The following is a 15534-nucleotide window of genomic DNA, read 5'->3' as shown; positions in this document are numbered from 1 at the left end:
TAGAATTGCATGATCTTGGCCCCACTATCAAGTCTGCCATCTTTCTTCTTTTCTCAGAGGCATAGCACTTTCCCCTTACACCTGAATCTCCAAACTCTTATGAGAATCATTACAGCAAACTACGTAGCACATTTACATTTACAAAAATTAAATTGATCAGAATTTTCCATATTCTTAAGCTTCAGAAATTCTCAAGTATTATAAAGGATTAATGCCCATAACTTACTTATCAAAAAAAAAAACCATAATTTAACTTAAATTCATTCGAAACTTTTCACTGCTGAATATGATCTTGGCCCCACAATCAATTCAAGTCATACTTACTTTCTGCTCTGGACACTGGAAGGGCTTTCCGCAACCCCTATAAAGCTAGGCGATTAAAGAGAGAGGAGGAAAGCTTACAGGGCGAAAAGCCCATCTGAATCAAACGCACCATGGGAACAGACAGCTTGCAGTGGATGACCTCCACCCTCAATGTGTACCAACTTTAAGCATAAAAGGTAGCAGTGGATATGGAGAAAGGAATGCAAACAAATGAGACTGGAATGAGCGGCAGGTGGAGCTGTAACACCTGGAGCCTGTAACAGATACCATCTCAGCTTTTTTGGACTCTTGATCCCTAGTGAGAATAGCTCCACAACTATCCAAGATGTCATGGAGCCCATATCGATATCAGCAGCATAGTATTACTTTTGTTTTTTATGCTCCTTGATCAGAACCCCAGTACTGGGGAGAAACACTAAATGCTGTGTTTGATTTGATTGAGGGAAGCTTTTTCTTCTGCTATGCATGCTTTGTGGTGAAGAAAGACAAACACAAGACTCATTCCCTTGGCCTTATACAACCATACAAACAAAAGTCCTCACTTTACATAGCTGAAATGGCCTCTCTACTTGCATCTATATCTACGTTCATATTTATGAAGAAACCCCACCAGTGTCTTCGGATGCACCAAAAAGGAGCACATGGGCTCTCTTAGATTCCTGTCCTCTTTAACATATCATCAAATTGACTGCAACCAACTCCGTGCTTCGACTCCTCGAGTCATGTTTGAAATTAGTGATGAACTAATACCAAAGCAATCATGGAAACTGCCTTTAGACTTCTCCATTAATCAGAAGAAAAGGAGGGGCCAGTGCTGTAGTCCTTTGGATCCATGTACTGGCCTGTCCTTGAAGCTCACAGTTTTAAGCAGATGGGGTTTTGGCAATTGAACTACCATGGCCAAGTGGAGTGGACTCTTCCTAGTGTCAATAACTAAAATTTAATGCTAACGCTGCCTTAAGGATTTTAGTTCTTCCATGGCATAATCTATGCCACTGCTAAAGGTCTCGTCTGATGCGCCATGCCTCATGAATACATGGGTTATGGGGAGATGAGTAAAGCAACTAACAAAAATCTCAGGTTTCAGACCTAAATAAATAGGCATTCAAAGTAGTAGAGAGATACCACAATGGATGGCACTTCATGGTATCTTTCTTAGTCCATATCCCATGGACTGCTATCGATGTGATTAGGTAATTCTTAGATAAATATGGAATCGCTAAAGAAAAAGGTAGTTTAGAAAGTGATTCCACAATAAGTCAGTCAGCTGACACCATTGGATGATTACTTTCTCACAGCCCAAAAGTAATTAAAGTTGACACAGTTTAGCATGCCATTTCCTCAGCCTTTCTGATCAACAACAAAACAAAAACTTCTTGCTTGTGTCTCTTCAGATTTACATTGTACCTGTCCATGCAGTCATTTCTCATTGGACAATGCAAATGGAAACAATGCACATAACAGCAAGCATATTTCCTCCCAAAAATGTGTCTCTTTCAAATTCCATGTGGTCTTATAAGAAATTATGTGCACTATTATTCCTCCAAGAGAATTATGACACTAGCAGAGTTATTTCTCCACTGTAGAAATGCGGGTATACAGAACTTTTAAGACTTAATTCAACCATATCATTTCCTAATGAAAGAGACACCCTTTTGAATGCTTTCTGTCAGCTCTTTCTTGGCCTTCTCCAAGCCAGCCCTGTAATAGCATAAGGAATGGATCAGACCATATAACCATGCGATGAGCCATCGTTAGAATGGATTAGAATAAAAGAGAACTATGATGCAAGTTGGTTGGCTGTGGGCCAGGTCAAGTTTGAACGGGTCACAAAATATTCAACCCATATCCAACCAATTTATAATCTGGTTGAAAAATTTAAATCCATACCAACCCATTTATTTTTTTCGGACCCATACCCACCCGCAACTTCACTTGTCAATTACATTCCAAAAAACAAGATCCAATGTTGGCATCCAAATAAAGCGAGAAAGCAAGAAGAAATTAAAGTGAAGAAGGAAACTTTATAAATCTCAAACTCGTCGTTTCCTCCATCTTTTCAACTCTTTATTCTCTTAATCATTAATTATGCCTGCCTAATTATCAGAATCAATCCTTGGTCATAGCCCATCACACAATTAACACTAGAAGTTCTATAATGAATTTTTCAGATTTGATCAACCCATTTCGACTCGCTGAATGAGGAGGGCTAAATCCATACCCGATGCAATTATAATCAGGTTGGTCTCAACTAACCTGCACCCGATGCAATTATAAAAGGTCCTCACCCGAACCCATTTATTTCGGGTGGGTTCAGGCAGGTTGGCAGGTCCAGGTAAGGAATAGCCAACCCCCATATTTAATAGGTTTCAGCACAGCTCTTGGCCTAAATAAAATATGTTGGTGGGTGTAGGCTATTATATCTGGAGGAGAGTTATTATAGATTTCACTCCACTTATAGCCTACCAAAAGTTGCCACATACCAAACGGTAAGAATTCCTACTATTTCGGTTGTAGAGGGTCCAGTGTCCCAGCAAAGACATCCTAAGGATAAACATGTAGTTGGGCTTTTGAAATTATGAGTACATAAAGTATAAAATAAGAGCGAAAACCAGAAACTGCTGCGAACATAATAAAAAAGCATTTGCATCAAAACTACTGACCTTTCAAACTCGTTTAATGGTCCAAGAGGGAAGATCTCCTCAGCTCCACTCCGACCTAACCTCACTTTTGATGCAAAGAAGGGTAGCTCTGTCACCTATGAGAAGAAACAAGAAACTTTTCATCAGCAAGTAAAACAGAAAATGAGAGAGGGAGGGAGAAGGGAGGGGGTGCGAGAGAGAGAGAGAGAGAGAGAAGTAAATTGGATAGTAAGGGCACCTCAGAAGCAACAAATGAGCATTCCACGATACCAGCATCACCTCGCAATCCCCGCAAGCAAGCATCAGCAAATTTAGCAGCAGCAAATGCCTGCATAAGTTGTTATTTTTTTCGTTCCATTACCAAGTACAAGGAGTTAACATCAGATTGTTCAGAAAGCAATTAGAAACAAAAGGAAAATCAAAGAACACCAACCATTGACAAGGTTGCAGAGCCTGCCCCAGCTTTTGCCTGCAACAGAAAACAAATAATTCAGTTTCACAAGGTGTTAGATTGTATTATCTATTAACACATCGAAAAATAAGATTTTGACCAGATTGAACCACATGTGCTTCGTCCGACCAATAGTTGCTAAATGCTTAGAATAGCACAAGGTTAAAGAGGCTTAGCTAGTAATGGTTACAACAATCAGATTCAGAAATTATGCAAAGAGCCACAGGGTTATGGTTGAACTATGCTGACAGAACTTGCAAGGAAACCCAAACTTCAATAGCAAATTTCATACACTGTGAAGAGAATCTAATCCCACAGGATTGGAACAAATTAAATTCAAGACAGATCTAGGTCAGCTCCCTTTTCTCATCACTTTTTTTCACTGTAAAAATAAAAATCACAGGCACTTCATGGACCAAAGGTACCCATGCAAAGGTTTCTAGCATCGCTGCAATTCACAAGGAACAAAAAAAGGTTTTGCAGACCACCACTGCCTACAAATGATCTCCAAAATTTATTGTTCACTACTTTGTTGATGCTCTTCATACTAAAGGTCATTCATATTATCCTAGAAAAACAAATCGCATTTGCTTCCATCCATGATCAGCAAACCACTTGTTCATATTTTTCGGCCTTGAAAGTCAACAGACTTAGGCCCTGTTTGGGGGAGCTTTTGGAGGGCCAAAAAGCACTTTCTGGCCCTCCAAAAGTACTTTTAGACAAAAAATGGTGTTTGGTAAAATTTTTGAAAAGCTGTTTCCGCTTTTGCGGGAAGCTGAAAAGAGCTTTTGCGGAGAAGCTCCAATTTGGAACTTTCCGAAAACGCTGTTTTCAGCTTTGTCGGAAAGCTATTTTTTGGACCAAAAAACCCCCATTTAAATCACACTTTTTTCCCCAAAACCCTTATCCCGCCTCTTCCTCTCTCACCTATCCTCTCCCTCTCCCTCTCCCTCTCCCTCTCTATCTTCTTCTTCCTCTCAACACCGCCACCACTGTTCCTTCTTCCTCTTCTTTTTTTTCTTTTTTTTGTTTTGGAAGCTCGTGGCTGCCCACGGTGGCAGCCACCATGCCGGCTACCACCCATGGCCGGCGACCTCTTTATATTTCAATGAAATAAAATAATAAATAAATAAATAAATAAATAAAATAAAATAAAAAGAAAAATAATGAGTGAGTGGCAAATAATATGATCTAAATAAATAAATAAATAAAAATATTAGTAATTAATTAACCAATTTTATCACCTAGCTAGAAAATTTGTTAGAGAGATAAATGGTCATTAGAAGGATGAAAAATTAATTTACACTAATAATTATAATATTTTATATATTTATTATTGTATTATACTATAATATAATATTATATTACATTATATCATAATACATTGATATGTTATGTTAAATAATTTAATATTATATTCAATTATTATTCTATAATACATAATGTTATAGTACTATATTATAATAATATTATTTTACATTACATTAATATTATACTATATCATATATTTATGTATTAATATATATTATATTTTATCATGCTCTGTTATATAATACTGGTAATGTCCTTTATGGTCATTTTGTCATACAAAAGTACTTTCTCAATTTGTTTACCAAACACATGTTAAAGTGCCACAGCACTTTAAAAATATAGTTACCAAACAGCAAACAATTTTTTATAAACGCTCTGCTTCAGACAGCTCTACTTCCAACAGCTCTACTTCCAAAAGCTCTACTACTAACAGCTCCTCCAAACATGGCCTTAGTGCATAGTTTGCTAAATACTGTACATCGATTGGGCTGTTTGAGGTAAAGACAACTTTTAGTTACTAGAAGTCCTCCATTCTGATAAGGAGTTCCACACCACCTTTTGCATCTACCAAATTCCGCCCTTATCACAAATTCTTCGTGATCAACAGGTGAATACCTGAATATTTTCCAATCAGAGATTCATGTAGTCTAAGATTCTCAACTCAATTTGTGTCTGTGTAACCTTATTGGAAAAGCCCTGGAAAAGAAACCCCAGCAATAGATCATGCTGCACTCAAAGCACATGTTTGATGGAAAAATTAGGCCAAAATGGTATTTTAATCTGAAATTAGCAGAATCTGAAGTGAAAGTTTTCTCTGATTGTTTCAGATTGGCAGAAAAACCTGCAGTAGATCTAATCGATGATCAATGGAAGAAAATAGCAGAATTAAGAAAAAATTAAAAGGATCTCTATGCCTGAACTAACATTTCAAATGTACAAAAGCAGATCCACCTTTCAAAACCTTCTGTTTCCAGATTATTGTTCCCTACTTTCCTAAAAGAGACAAATGCTTCTAAGTTTTTCATTGAAGGTAAGGCAGATACAGTAGACTATGCATCAGCCAGTTTTTCCCTATAATATAGCTCCCAACTCCTCTTTATCTCTAAGTGCCAAACACTTCTTTTATCTCTTCTTGATTTTTGAAGAGCAGAACTCTCCACTCTTCAAAGTGAGTGGCGCTCTCAATTAAGATGGCAGCCCCTTCCTTAAGCGGGTAGCCCTCGTAAATTTAAAAAAGAGAAGTATACGGCACTGTTCCACCATTAGTGAAACCAAGCATGTTCCATAGTACACTAATGAACCACTAATCTCAACCCTCTTTTAAGCAAGGTCTTGCATGAAATGATCCTTTAATAAGAAAATCAACACCAAGATCCCCTAATCTCCAATTTATCTCCTCTTTATAGTGGTCAAATCCTTTCTGCTACCAACTTCAAATTAAATCACACGACTATTCTAAAGGTTAATTGTCCGCAATACCATTTGAGCTTCACTGCAAAGTTGTACCACATGATTAAGTACTTCCATGACTTCTATTGCATGTCATTTCTGTTATTACTAGTCTGCTCCATGTAATCTTCTAAATACCATGTCAGCCTATCAGCACATCTCCCTCATTGAACTTACACAAAGTCTGCTTGTGAACCCTTAGCCCTGATCAAGTACTTGGCATCCTCCAGCATTAATATAGCTTACTACTAATATTCATAAAATTGTTGCTACGCTACCATACAAGGAGGTCGACTCATTGGTAGGTGTATAAGGATTAAATTCAAAGAGTTTGTGCATAGTTTGAAAACATACCACTTAGCATGGTGCTACTGAGTCTAAATGGTTTGAATTGAATATATCTAGCATTAAATACGAATGAAACAAAACATTAACTCCTGTATTTCCTTCCAATCTCAAAATGAGCATATACTATATAGTTAGTAAGACAGAAAAATGAATAGCATGAAAGATAGTTTAGAGGCTATAGCTCATGTCAATTGTCTTAAAACATCCAAAAAGCACCACCACCTGCTGGTAAAAAAAAAGTGTTGTGCGATGGCAAGTGAGGAAACTCAAGTCTAATGGATGCATATATTCTGAAATTCAAGATATTTCAAAAATATGTTATTTTCTACTCCTAAATTGGTAGCAAGCCATATTCAAGCACCGAATAATACAAACACACACAAAGTGGAAATCATTTTGATTCAAAAAACGAAGGAATTTCCCTTGAATCCAGCATACCATTTAAACATTCATTTAAGTAAAATTTTAGTCTTTTTCATTTCATAATGTCTAGAACCAGTTAGCAGCATACAACTCCATAAGAATCCTCAATTCATAAAGCTAACAAATCTCAACTTGTAAAAAGTTCAGGTTCCCGGTCATAAGGTCAATAATTTTGAATAGATGAAGTTTGGCCGGCAGCAATGTCATATCAAATTAGTGACAAATGAAAATCCGTGTTCTGCAAATTTAAAAAAGCTATACAGGGAGGCAAGCAGTTTTGGACAAGAAGCAAAATTGCAAAAGAAAAAGGATATGAAAAAAAGTTAAACTTTTTTTTTTGAGTAATCAATATTGCATTTTTACCTCAACGACTTCTGTTCCCCCATTCTGAATGCGATCAGTCAGATATCTAATTTCTTCGCTGGTGAATGAACATGGAGGATTAACCTGCATAAAAATAACATAATTTTCATTCCGTCAGTCAATCACAAAAGCCAGAACAAAATACCAAATATTGAATACTCAAAAAGGCATCTACTTGGGAAGAGAAATAATCATATCCAGAGGGCAGTTTGTCTCACCTGTGACAGGAGAGGTAATATTGTGACTCCTGCATGGCCACCAACAACAGGAACATTGACCTCCCTGGGGTCAATTCCCAGTACTTCTGCCTGTTCACGACACACATAGGTAGACTATGAATGTAAGTGAAAACAAAAATTCAGATCAATTGCAAAAAGCGCATTGAACTCATGAGCATCAATATTGTAACAATGCAAAAACTCATAATAAAATGGCGCTTGTGATGATATCAAAATTTCCAAACCAACTTTAGGAAGAGCTTGTGACGATATCAAAATTCTCCAAAGCAACTTCGGGAAAAGGTCTAGTACCATATATTAGAATAATAAGAAAGTTCAAGTCAGATGCATACCACAAATGTATTGGCTCTCACTACATCAAGAGTTGTCACTCCCAAAAGATGCTTGGGATCATAGATTCCAGCTTGCTTAAAAACCTCCGCTGCAATAGGAACTGTAGAGTTTACTGGATTGCTGATCAAATTTACAATTGCATTAGGGCACCATTTAGCAATCCCCTCACAAAGTGTCCGCACAATTCCTGCATTGATGTTAAACAAATCATCCCTTGTCATTCCTGGCTTTCTGGGCACACCAGCCGGAATGATAACAAGGTCCATTCCTGTAAGTGCACTTTCCAGTTGGGACTGACCCAAAAAGCCACGAACCTGGAGAATTTCATGGAAAACTATATTATGATATTCAAGAATGGCAACAAGAATACTGAGAAAATGATTTCTGTATCACTAGAAATACTTTCAGATTCAATAATCAATGTCTAAAGAATGCATCCAATGTACCATTTAAAGTTTAAACTGGAAGAATTTTCAAAAATAAATGATCACATTTTGGATGACAGCAAACACAAATTATATAAAGTACCATCACACAAAAGTTCGGGCCTTATAATCACATTTTGAATGTGAGAATGATAGAAGAGACATGTTCCATACAATTTTAAGCAAGTTTAGTTAATGCAGAGGGTTACTGTAAATTGGGAGGAGCTAACTTGAAGGAAAGAGAAAATTAGGGAAAAAACACTTGGCTTGGTTTGCATTCATAAGACTCAAAACAAATAAACGACAAAATTAAATTGCATACCCTTATGCATAGAACACTAATAGCATCATATGTAAAACTTATAGTCAGACAGAGAGTGTCAAGAGAATTACCACAGCACCAGTGTCCATATGACTGATGTCTGCGGTGACACCAGGTGTGTTGACAACATCATAGAGATGCAAAACCGACACCAGAGGATTCATCTTCATCAGCAGTGCAAGAGGCTGACCTATCCCTCCGGCGGCACCCAAAATCGCCACCTTAAATCCAGGTGACCCTCCTTTAGAACGGCAATTTGAACGTCTCAGCAAGGAGGTCTCCTCCATCTTCAAATACAGACCATAACATCATTCGACACAATCAAAAAACTAACATCACCGTATAAAACTATAAATGCATCACCATTAACATCCAAGTCCATACTATATCTCTATCACAAGGACATTGGAAATAAACAGCTCTAAGAGAAATCATAAGACAAGTATTATAAAAGAATTCAAAATTTCATCAAACAGAACAGCAGAAGATACTGGTCTTAAAATATTTAAAGACTTAATTATCCAGAAAATCTTCAAAAAATCAGGAACCAATGATGAAAAGCTATATCTTTACTGAAACCTAACCACCAAATGATTGCTCGAGGATTTAACCCTCCAATAGAAGCAGGAAATTTCGATTCTCTCATTGAATAAAATAGAAGAAAACAAGTTTCGTCCAATTCCACCAAGACCACATCTTTTTATCATAAACCGCAATAAAGATGGAATTCCAATAATTCCCAGATAGAATAACGAAGAAAACAACAAGAAAACGAAGAATTTCCCATAAACTCCGACAAGAATTTGCATCAACTGCACCAAGTTTCCATCTTTTCAAAAGGGAACATAACCCAGGTGGAATCCCGTAAATCCCCACAATCCGAAACAACGAAAGCAGCAAGAAATTAGACAAAATTCAATCGAATCTGGGGACGCGAGATCGAGATAGAAGAGAGCAGGAAAGAAGAGAGGAAACCTGGGAACTGGGAGGCTGGAGGTGGGAGGAGATCCTCGCAATGCGTCGGGAAGCCTCGGCGCTGTGCTCCATCTTTCGCGGTCCGATCTCCAACGAAGACTGAGAGAACGATAGGGGAGAGGAAGCCTAAGACCGTAGTCGGTAAAGAAGGAATTTGAGAAGGCGATGGTGACGCGAGTGATGATGTAAAACGTGTTTGGATACGGCAGATTGGGACGCGTGAGAGAATGGATTTTTTTTTTTTTTTTTTTTTTTTTTTGGCTTTGGTGAGAGAATGGATTTGGGAGCGCTCGATTCTTATCGATCTGCCGTGGACATGTGATTGTCTATTTTGAAGGATTCTTTTTTTAAAAAAAAATTCCTCCCTACCTCTCCCTGAGTTATGCCACATTAGACCTATACCAACACCATATTATTACTATATTGACACGACATATTAAATTATAATATATTCTTTCATATTACATATTGGTACCGAATTGGTATAATATGATATATCTCGTATTGTTCAGTTTGCTGTAGTACTGTAAAACTTGGTTTTTGACATTTTTTAGAATATTTTGAAAGTGCTAACGAGCAAAAACTCAAAGACTATAATTTTTTTAGATTAAAAAAATATTTTTATATATTTTGTTTGAAATTAAAATTATCCCTCCAACATCCTTCATTTTATTTTAAAATAAAAAAAAATTTATGTCAACTAGCTACCTCCATACCAGCCGCCATGTAAGCATTTCAGACGGATCATGACTGAAATTGGACGGACTGTTGACCTATTTAAGCAATGTGCAAAATGCAAGGCTGATATCGCAATAATTCAAAATATAGAGAGTAATTGCAATTTCAAGCAAAATGTAGGAGGATTTTTTAGCCTGTATTTAAATATAACAATTTTTTTCTATAAAAAGGACAAGTCTGAAATTTAAAAAAAAAATCTGAAAAAATAGAGCCATAAACATCAGCAAAGCTATTATGGTCAGTGAATTCTCTTCCAAAGAGAAGCCTTTCCAACTGATCTCTTATTAAAAATCTAGCGCTGACTATAAAATTCTTAAAAGATCTGTCAAAATTTAACTTCAACACACCAAGGGAATAGCCAAAAAACAGTAATAGCATAAGATTCATAGTGACGCAATGTGCTATGGTGCTGACATGGTGTTCAACCATCCTCAAACGTTGTCATATAAATAGCTGTTCTGAAAGTCTCTCATTACACCAAAAAAAAAAAATAAGTCTCTTATTACGACTAAACCAAAACACAAAACATCGATCTTCTATGGACCATGATATTAAGTATGCACAACAAGTTTAGTGCAAAAAAAAATAGTTAAATCATTGGTGAAAATTAAAAAAACTAAGCTACAGAAAATTAAAACATGAAAATGAAATATGAACCCAAATCTTTAATACAATTATAAAAAAACTTTGGCAGAATAGTAAACCAACGCTTTATTTTTTTGTGAAGTACATGTGTTCACTTAGGAAATGACTGTTTTTTTTTTTGTTTTTGCATTTTGTATACATATGTATTCCTTTTTGAAATTAACTTTAAGCTCAACTAGTTTTTTTATTATCTGATTCAATTGGGTTTGTTTTGTGATACACAAATCTTGTATTTGAAGTATTATAATTTTTGGGTGTATAGTTAAACTTTTAAATATGATAGCTATCTTGGTTAATAGGTAGTATACTTGTTATAGTTCTAGGACTTCCTTTGACATGGATTATGCACGCCTATAAATTTATGAACTTTCTGTGAGTTACAAATGAATTAAATATTCATAATATTTTCCATGATATTGGACTCTTTAAGCACATGTTTTCTATTTTGTTAAGTCTTTTCAAATATTAAAATTAAAACGAAAAGTACTTTTCACAAAAACAATTTGCCATGACTTGTTCATTCCATTGGTTCTTTGATATTCTTCTGTAGGGCATATGTTTTCATAGGTATTATTGTATGTTAATTAAATTATAGACACTTATACTCCAACCACGTATGGATTTCTAAGGATTGTCCACTTATCTGAAAAGAAGGATGATAAATATAACACAAAAATCACGTCGTTCACAAATTATGCTATAACTAATGGTTTCCTTTACAGTTTTATTTTAGGTGATGGAAAGTAGGTAAATTTTTTTCAACTAAATATAAGCTACTCTATAATGTGCTATTTTTTCATAGTTAATTAAGCATGCAAACAATACTTGTTTAGACATTATATATCCAGGCAGCATCTTTTCAGAAAAATATTTCAACAAAAAAAAAAATCTTTTCATGAATCAAACAAGCCGAAAGAAATCGGAAATGAGGTCGTTTTATCCCTTGATGTCAAGCCCAATGCATATGGGCCTGAAGTTGGGTTTAACCGCTGAACAAAGACCATCCTGTAAACGTGACCCTGTATGCTCTACACAACCGGTCAGGGTGAGCCAGATCCCATGGTCCCAAGGGGTTAAGTCACAAAAGGACTGGAGGTGCAAATAGCTAGGAGTGTCCCAGGTAGCAGAATGGCAACCAGACGAGATTTTTTTTTTTTTTTTTTTTTGCTAAAGCGGGTGCTTTATACAATGCGTGTATGAATACACCTAATAAGATCAAAATACAATATCTCGCGGAGTGCCAGTGGCAGCTCCCCCTCCCCTGACCAAAGGGCGTAATCCGAGTGGTGGGCCGCATAGGCGGCCACCCAATCAGCCGCCCCATTGGCTTCCCGAAATACATGCTTGGCCTGGATGGCCCCCCCATCTCTCATCATCCTGACTATATCGCGGATCAAGGGGTGGTCTAAGCTCTCACCCCTCAACCCCTTCTGAATCTATCCAATGACAGTGGCTGAGTCGCCCTCCAAAATAATCGAGCTGGTCTGCATCATCGCCCGTGCATGTCGAAGCCCCGCCCAGGCTGCGCGCAGCTCTGCTCCCGGGACTGATGTAACGAACAACTGGCAGCCGCCTGCAGCCACGACCCTGAAGTGCGGGTCCTGTATGACAAAACCTGCACCACCTCGCAAGCCACCATCCAGCACAGACCCATCAAAGTTGACCTTTAGGAAGCTCGGGGGTGGGGGCTCCTAGGTGAAAAACACCATCTGAGGAGCTGCCGGAGCAAGGGGGGAACCCCAGGTGTCCCGAGCTGTCAAAGGTCTATCTGAGGAAGGGATATGGCTGATCTCCGTGGCCTGTGCTCGAGCAAACTCTGCTGCAAACCTCGGTGACACCCTGCGCTGGCCGAGAGTACGAGCATTCCTTGCCAGCCAAATCTGAAGGACTGTGCAAGTCGCTCTGATGCTCTCCTCATGAGTCTGCGGACTAGCTAGCCACTGCCGCGTCACCCTGAGGACTAGATATACCTTTAAATGCCCTGCACTCACTTTGCTTACATCACCATTTACTAGTTAGGAACTAGCAAGCTCCTACGGACAATGTGGCCACAATGAAGGCCTATTGGCTAAGGTTGGGCCATTCACATCTCTTTTATATTATATTGGTGAACATCAGTGATAAAGGTACGGGGAAAATTGAGGTGTGTGTGTGTCCATATACGCATATTTATGATGGAAAATGTGTGTGTGTGTGTATGTCCATATACACATATTTATGATGGAAAATGTAGGAGTGATGGTTAAGATTTGTCTTTATCTAAAAGTTATATGATCATGCATGCATGTATACCAGATTTGTATCCCCCATATGTTACCTAAATGTGGGGCAAAAGTGTCTAGATGACACCAAGTATATATTATTCTGCAAAAAAAAATCCTATAATTTCTGCAAAGATGGTTATGAAACAGAGGCAGCTCGATGCATTTGGGGCCAAGGTGAACTCGCTAAAAAAAAACTTTTTTTATAAAAAGAATGATGAAAAAATTTTAATAAGTGCAAAATACTTTAAAAATTTGTTTAAAAATAATTCGTCTAGCTTTTTTAGATGCAAAATTACTAATCAAACTTTTATACTCAAGATTCATTAAAATAATATTTTCAATCGATAATACAGCTAATCCATTTAATATTTTTTTGTGACATAGTTGACCGCAAATAAAATTTTATCAACTTTAATTTTGAAAAACTTCTTATAGATATTATCAACATAAGCAACTGTTATAGGTATTATTAACAATATCCTGTAAGCAATACATGCATTTGAAAAAGAATCAATTTTTTTATAAAACTTAAAAAATTAATAGGGGTATTAATTTCTGTTTGTAAAATTTCTTTAAAACTTTTAACTTTGAGAACAGATCAAGGCTATCAATATCAAAATATTCGTCATACTTTAAAAAGTTTTCAAGATCAAGATAACACTTTTGCAAATCTCTTCATTCAAAGATTTTAACTTTCTAAAATTAAACAAAAAATCAAAAATATCTTCATATATAGTGAATTATTTCAACCTATTTTAAATTGAAGAAATAGCTGGATCTACTATATATAAAAAATAATCAATTCTAAAAGATTCTTCAGCTGATCTTGCTGTCTCATCATCACTATTTTCATCAAAAAAAAAATTTACAGATCACACATTTGTCAATTGTTTTATTTTTCAACAATCTCACTTCTAAATTAATCAACTTATTCATGCTATTAATATGTTTATTAGTTGTTTCATGACTTTTGATCTTAATACCTAGATTTCTTCAATCCCTAGCTTCTTTATTGACTAAGTAACTGGTGTTAGGCTTTGAATCAAATAATTTACAACAAAAATAATATACTCTGTCCAAATCATTTGAATATACTAACCATCTTCTAACATGTTTTTTAGCATTAGGTAACTTACGAATGTAATGTATCGTAGAGAAGAGTCTATTATTTTCATCTCTAGAAAAATAAAGATCATAATCTATAATTAGACCTCTTTCCAGTAATAGATCTTTCAACTTTGTATTAATTTGTTTCTATTGACCATGAACATATATATTTGTAGAAATAGAACTAGTTTCACTAAGCTCTACACTATTCTTATTTATTCTATCTCAATCTAATTTCTTATTGTATTCTTCACTGCAGATTATTTCATTAGATGTTTGAATACTACTATGAATCTAGTTGTCAATCTTATTTTGTTTCGTTCTTTTCATATCATCTTTTAACTCTATTTTGGGTATTTGTTCTGTTGCTAATTTCTGAGTTAAACTTGATGTGGTGTTTGTTTATTTGTGACAACAAATCTATTTAAAGCTTCTTTTTGAGATTGAATGAAATTTTCAATTTTTTTTGAGTTTTTTATACCTATATTTATATTTTTTATTAGACATTTGAATCTAAAAATAATATAATCAAATAAACAATTAAGACAACCATCATAAACAAATTAAAATATAAAAAATTTAAAAATGATAAAACTTGATGATGTCAAAAAAAAACGAACTCAAGTTCCAATAAACGGTGCTAAACTTGACGGCGAAAAGCAATGCCAGGGACTGACGGGTGGAGTTGGAGTAGAGGCTGAAGTCGTTGAGATTCGAGAATGCCCAGCGGCTCCTTGCAACACCAAAGCATAACACAAAAATACTATCAGATCTCCAATTCTTTTCTACTTCTTTCACTTAATAACCCATTAAAACTCTAACTTTTGAGTTTTGACTCAAAGACCCCAACCCTTAAAACTTCACCTGACCATCTCACCCAGATCAACAATAGAAGCGAACAAAAAAGAAAAGGTAAAATCTTTATCAGTTATCAACCAAGCAAAATTGACAACAAGAACACCCTTGAAGAGCCGAAATCCTGAGAAGCAAAATATTCCTGGATTCCAAGATTCGAAAAAGAACAGAATAAAGAATATATTCCATTAATAAAAAAAATAAGGAAGAAATTAACAATAAAGAAATCACTATTTTTGCAGAAAATTAAAACAAAAAAAAAAACTGAAAAATGATCTAAACAACCTGGCAGGTTAATACGTATAGTCCACAGAAATGAA

At 36.0% G+C, this 15534-nt stretch overlaps 1 protein-coding gene across 1 annotated transcript; it reads right to left on the bottom strand.

The window, feature by feature from the left end:
- Positions 1-1796: 1796 nt before the first annotated feature.
- Positions 1797-9907, bottom strand: LOC103705350 (malate dehydrogenase, glyoxysomal). Its single transcript, XM_008789016.5, has 9 exons — positions 9606-9907; positions 8702-8917; positions 7883-8197; positions 7530-7619; positions 7312-7395; positions 3400-3435; positions 3205-3294; positions 2988-3082; positions 1797-2025 (listed from the first exon to the last, which is right to left on the bottom strand). Exons 1-9 carry the CDS (start codon positions 9675-9677, stop codon positions 1953-1955), a joined length of 1071 nt encoding a protein of 356 aa, XP_008787238.2. The 5' UTR covers positions 9678-9907; the 3' UTR covers positions 1797-1952.
- Positions 9908-15534: the final 5627 nt, after the last annotated feature.

Source organism: Phoenix dactylifera, chromosome 9 (genome assembly GCF_051530095.1).
Source record: "Phoenix dactylifera cultivar Ajwa chromosome 9, Ajwa_hap1_PhDact_Kaust_v1.1, whole genome shotgun sequence".
In the NCBI taxonomy this organism is placed as follows: Eukaryota; Viridiplantae; Streptophyta; class Magnoliopsida; order Arecales; family Arecaceae; genus Phoenix; species Phoenix dactylifera.
This window is presented reverse-complemented; position numbering and strand designations above follow the sequence as displayed.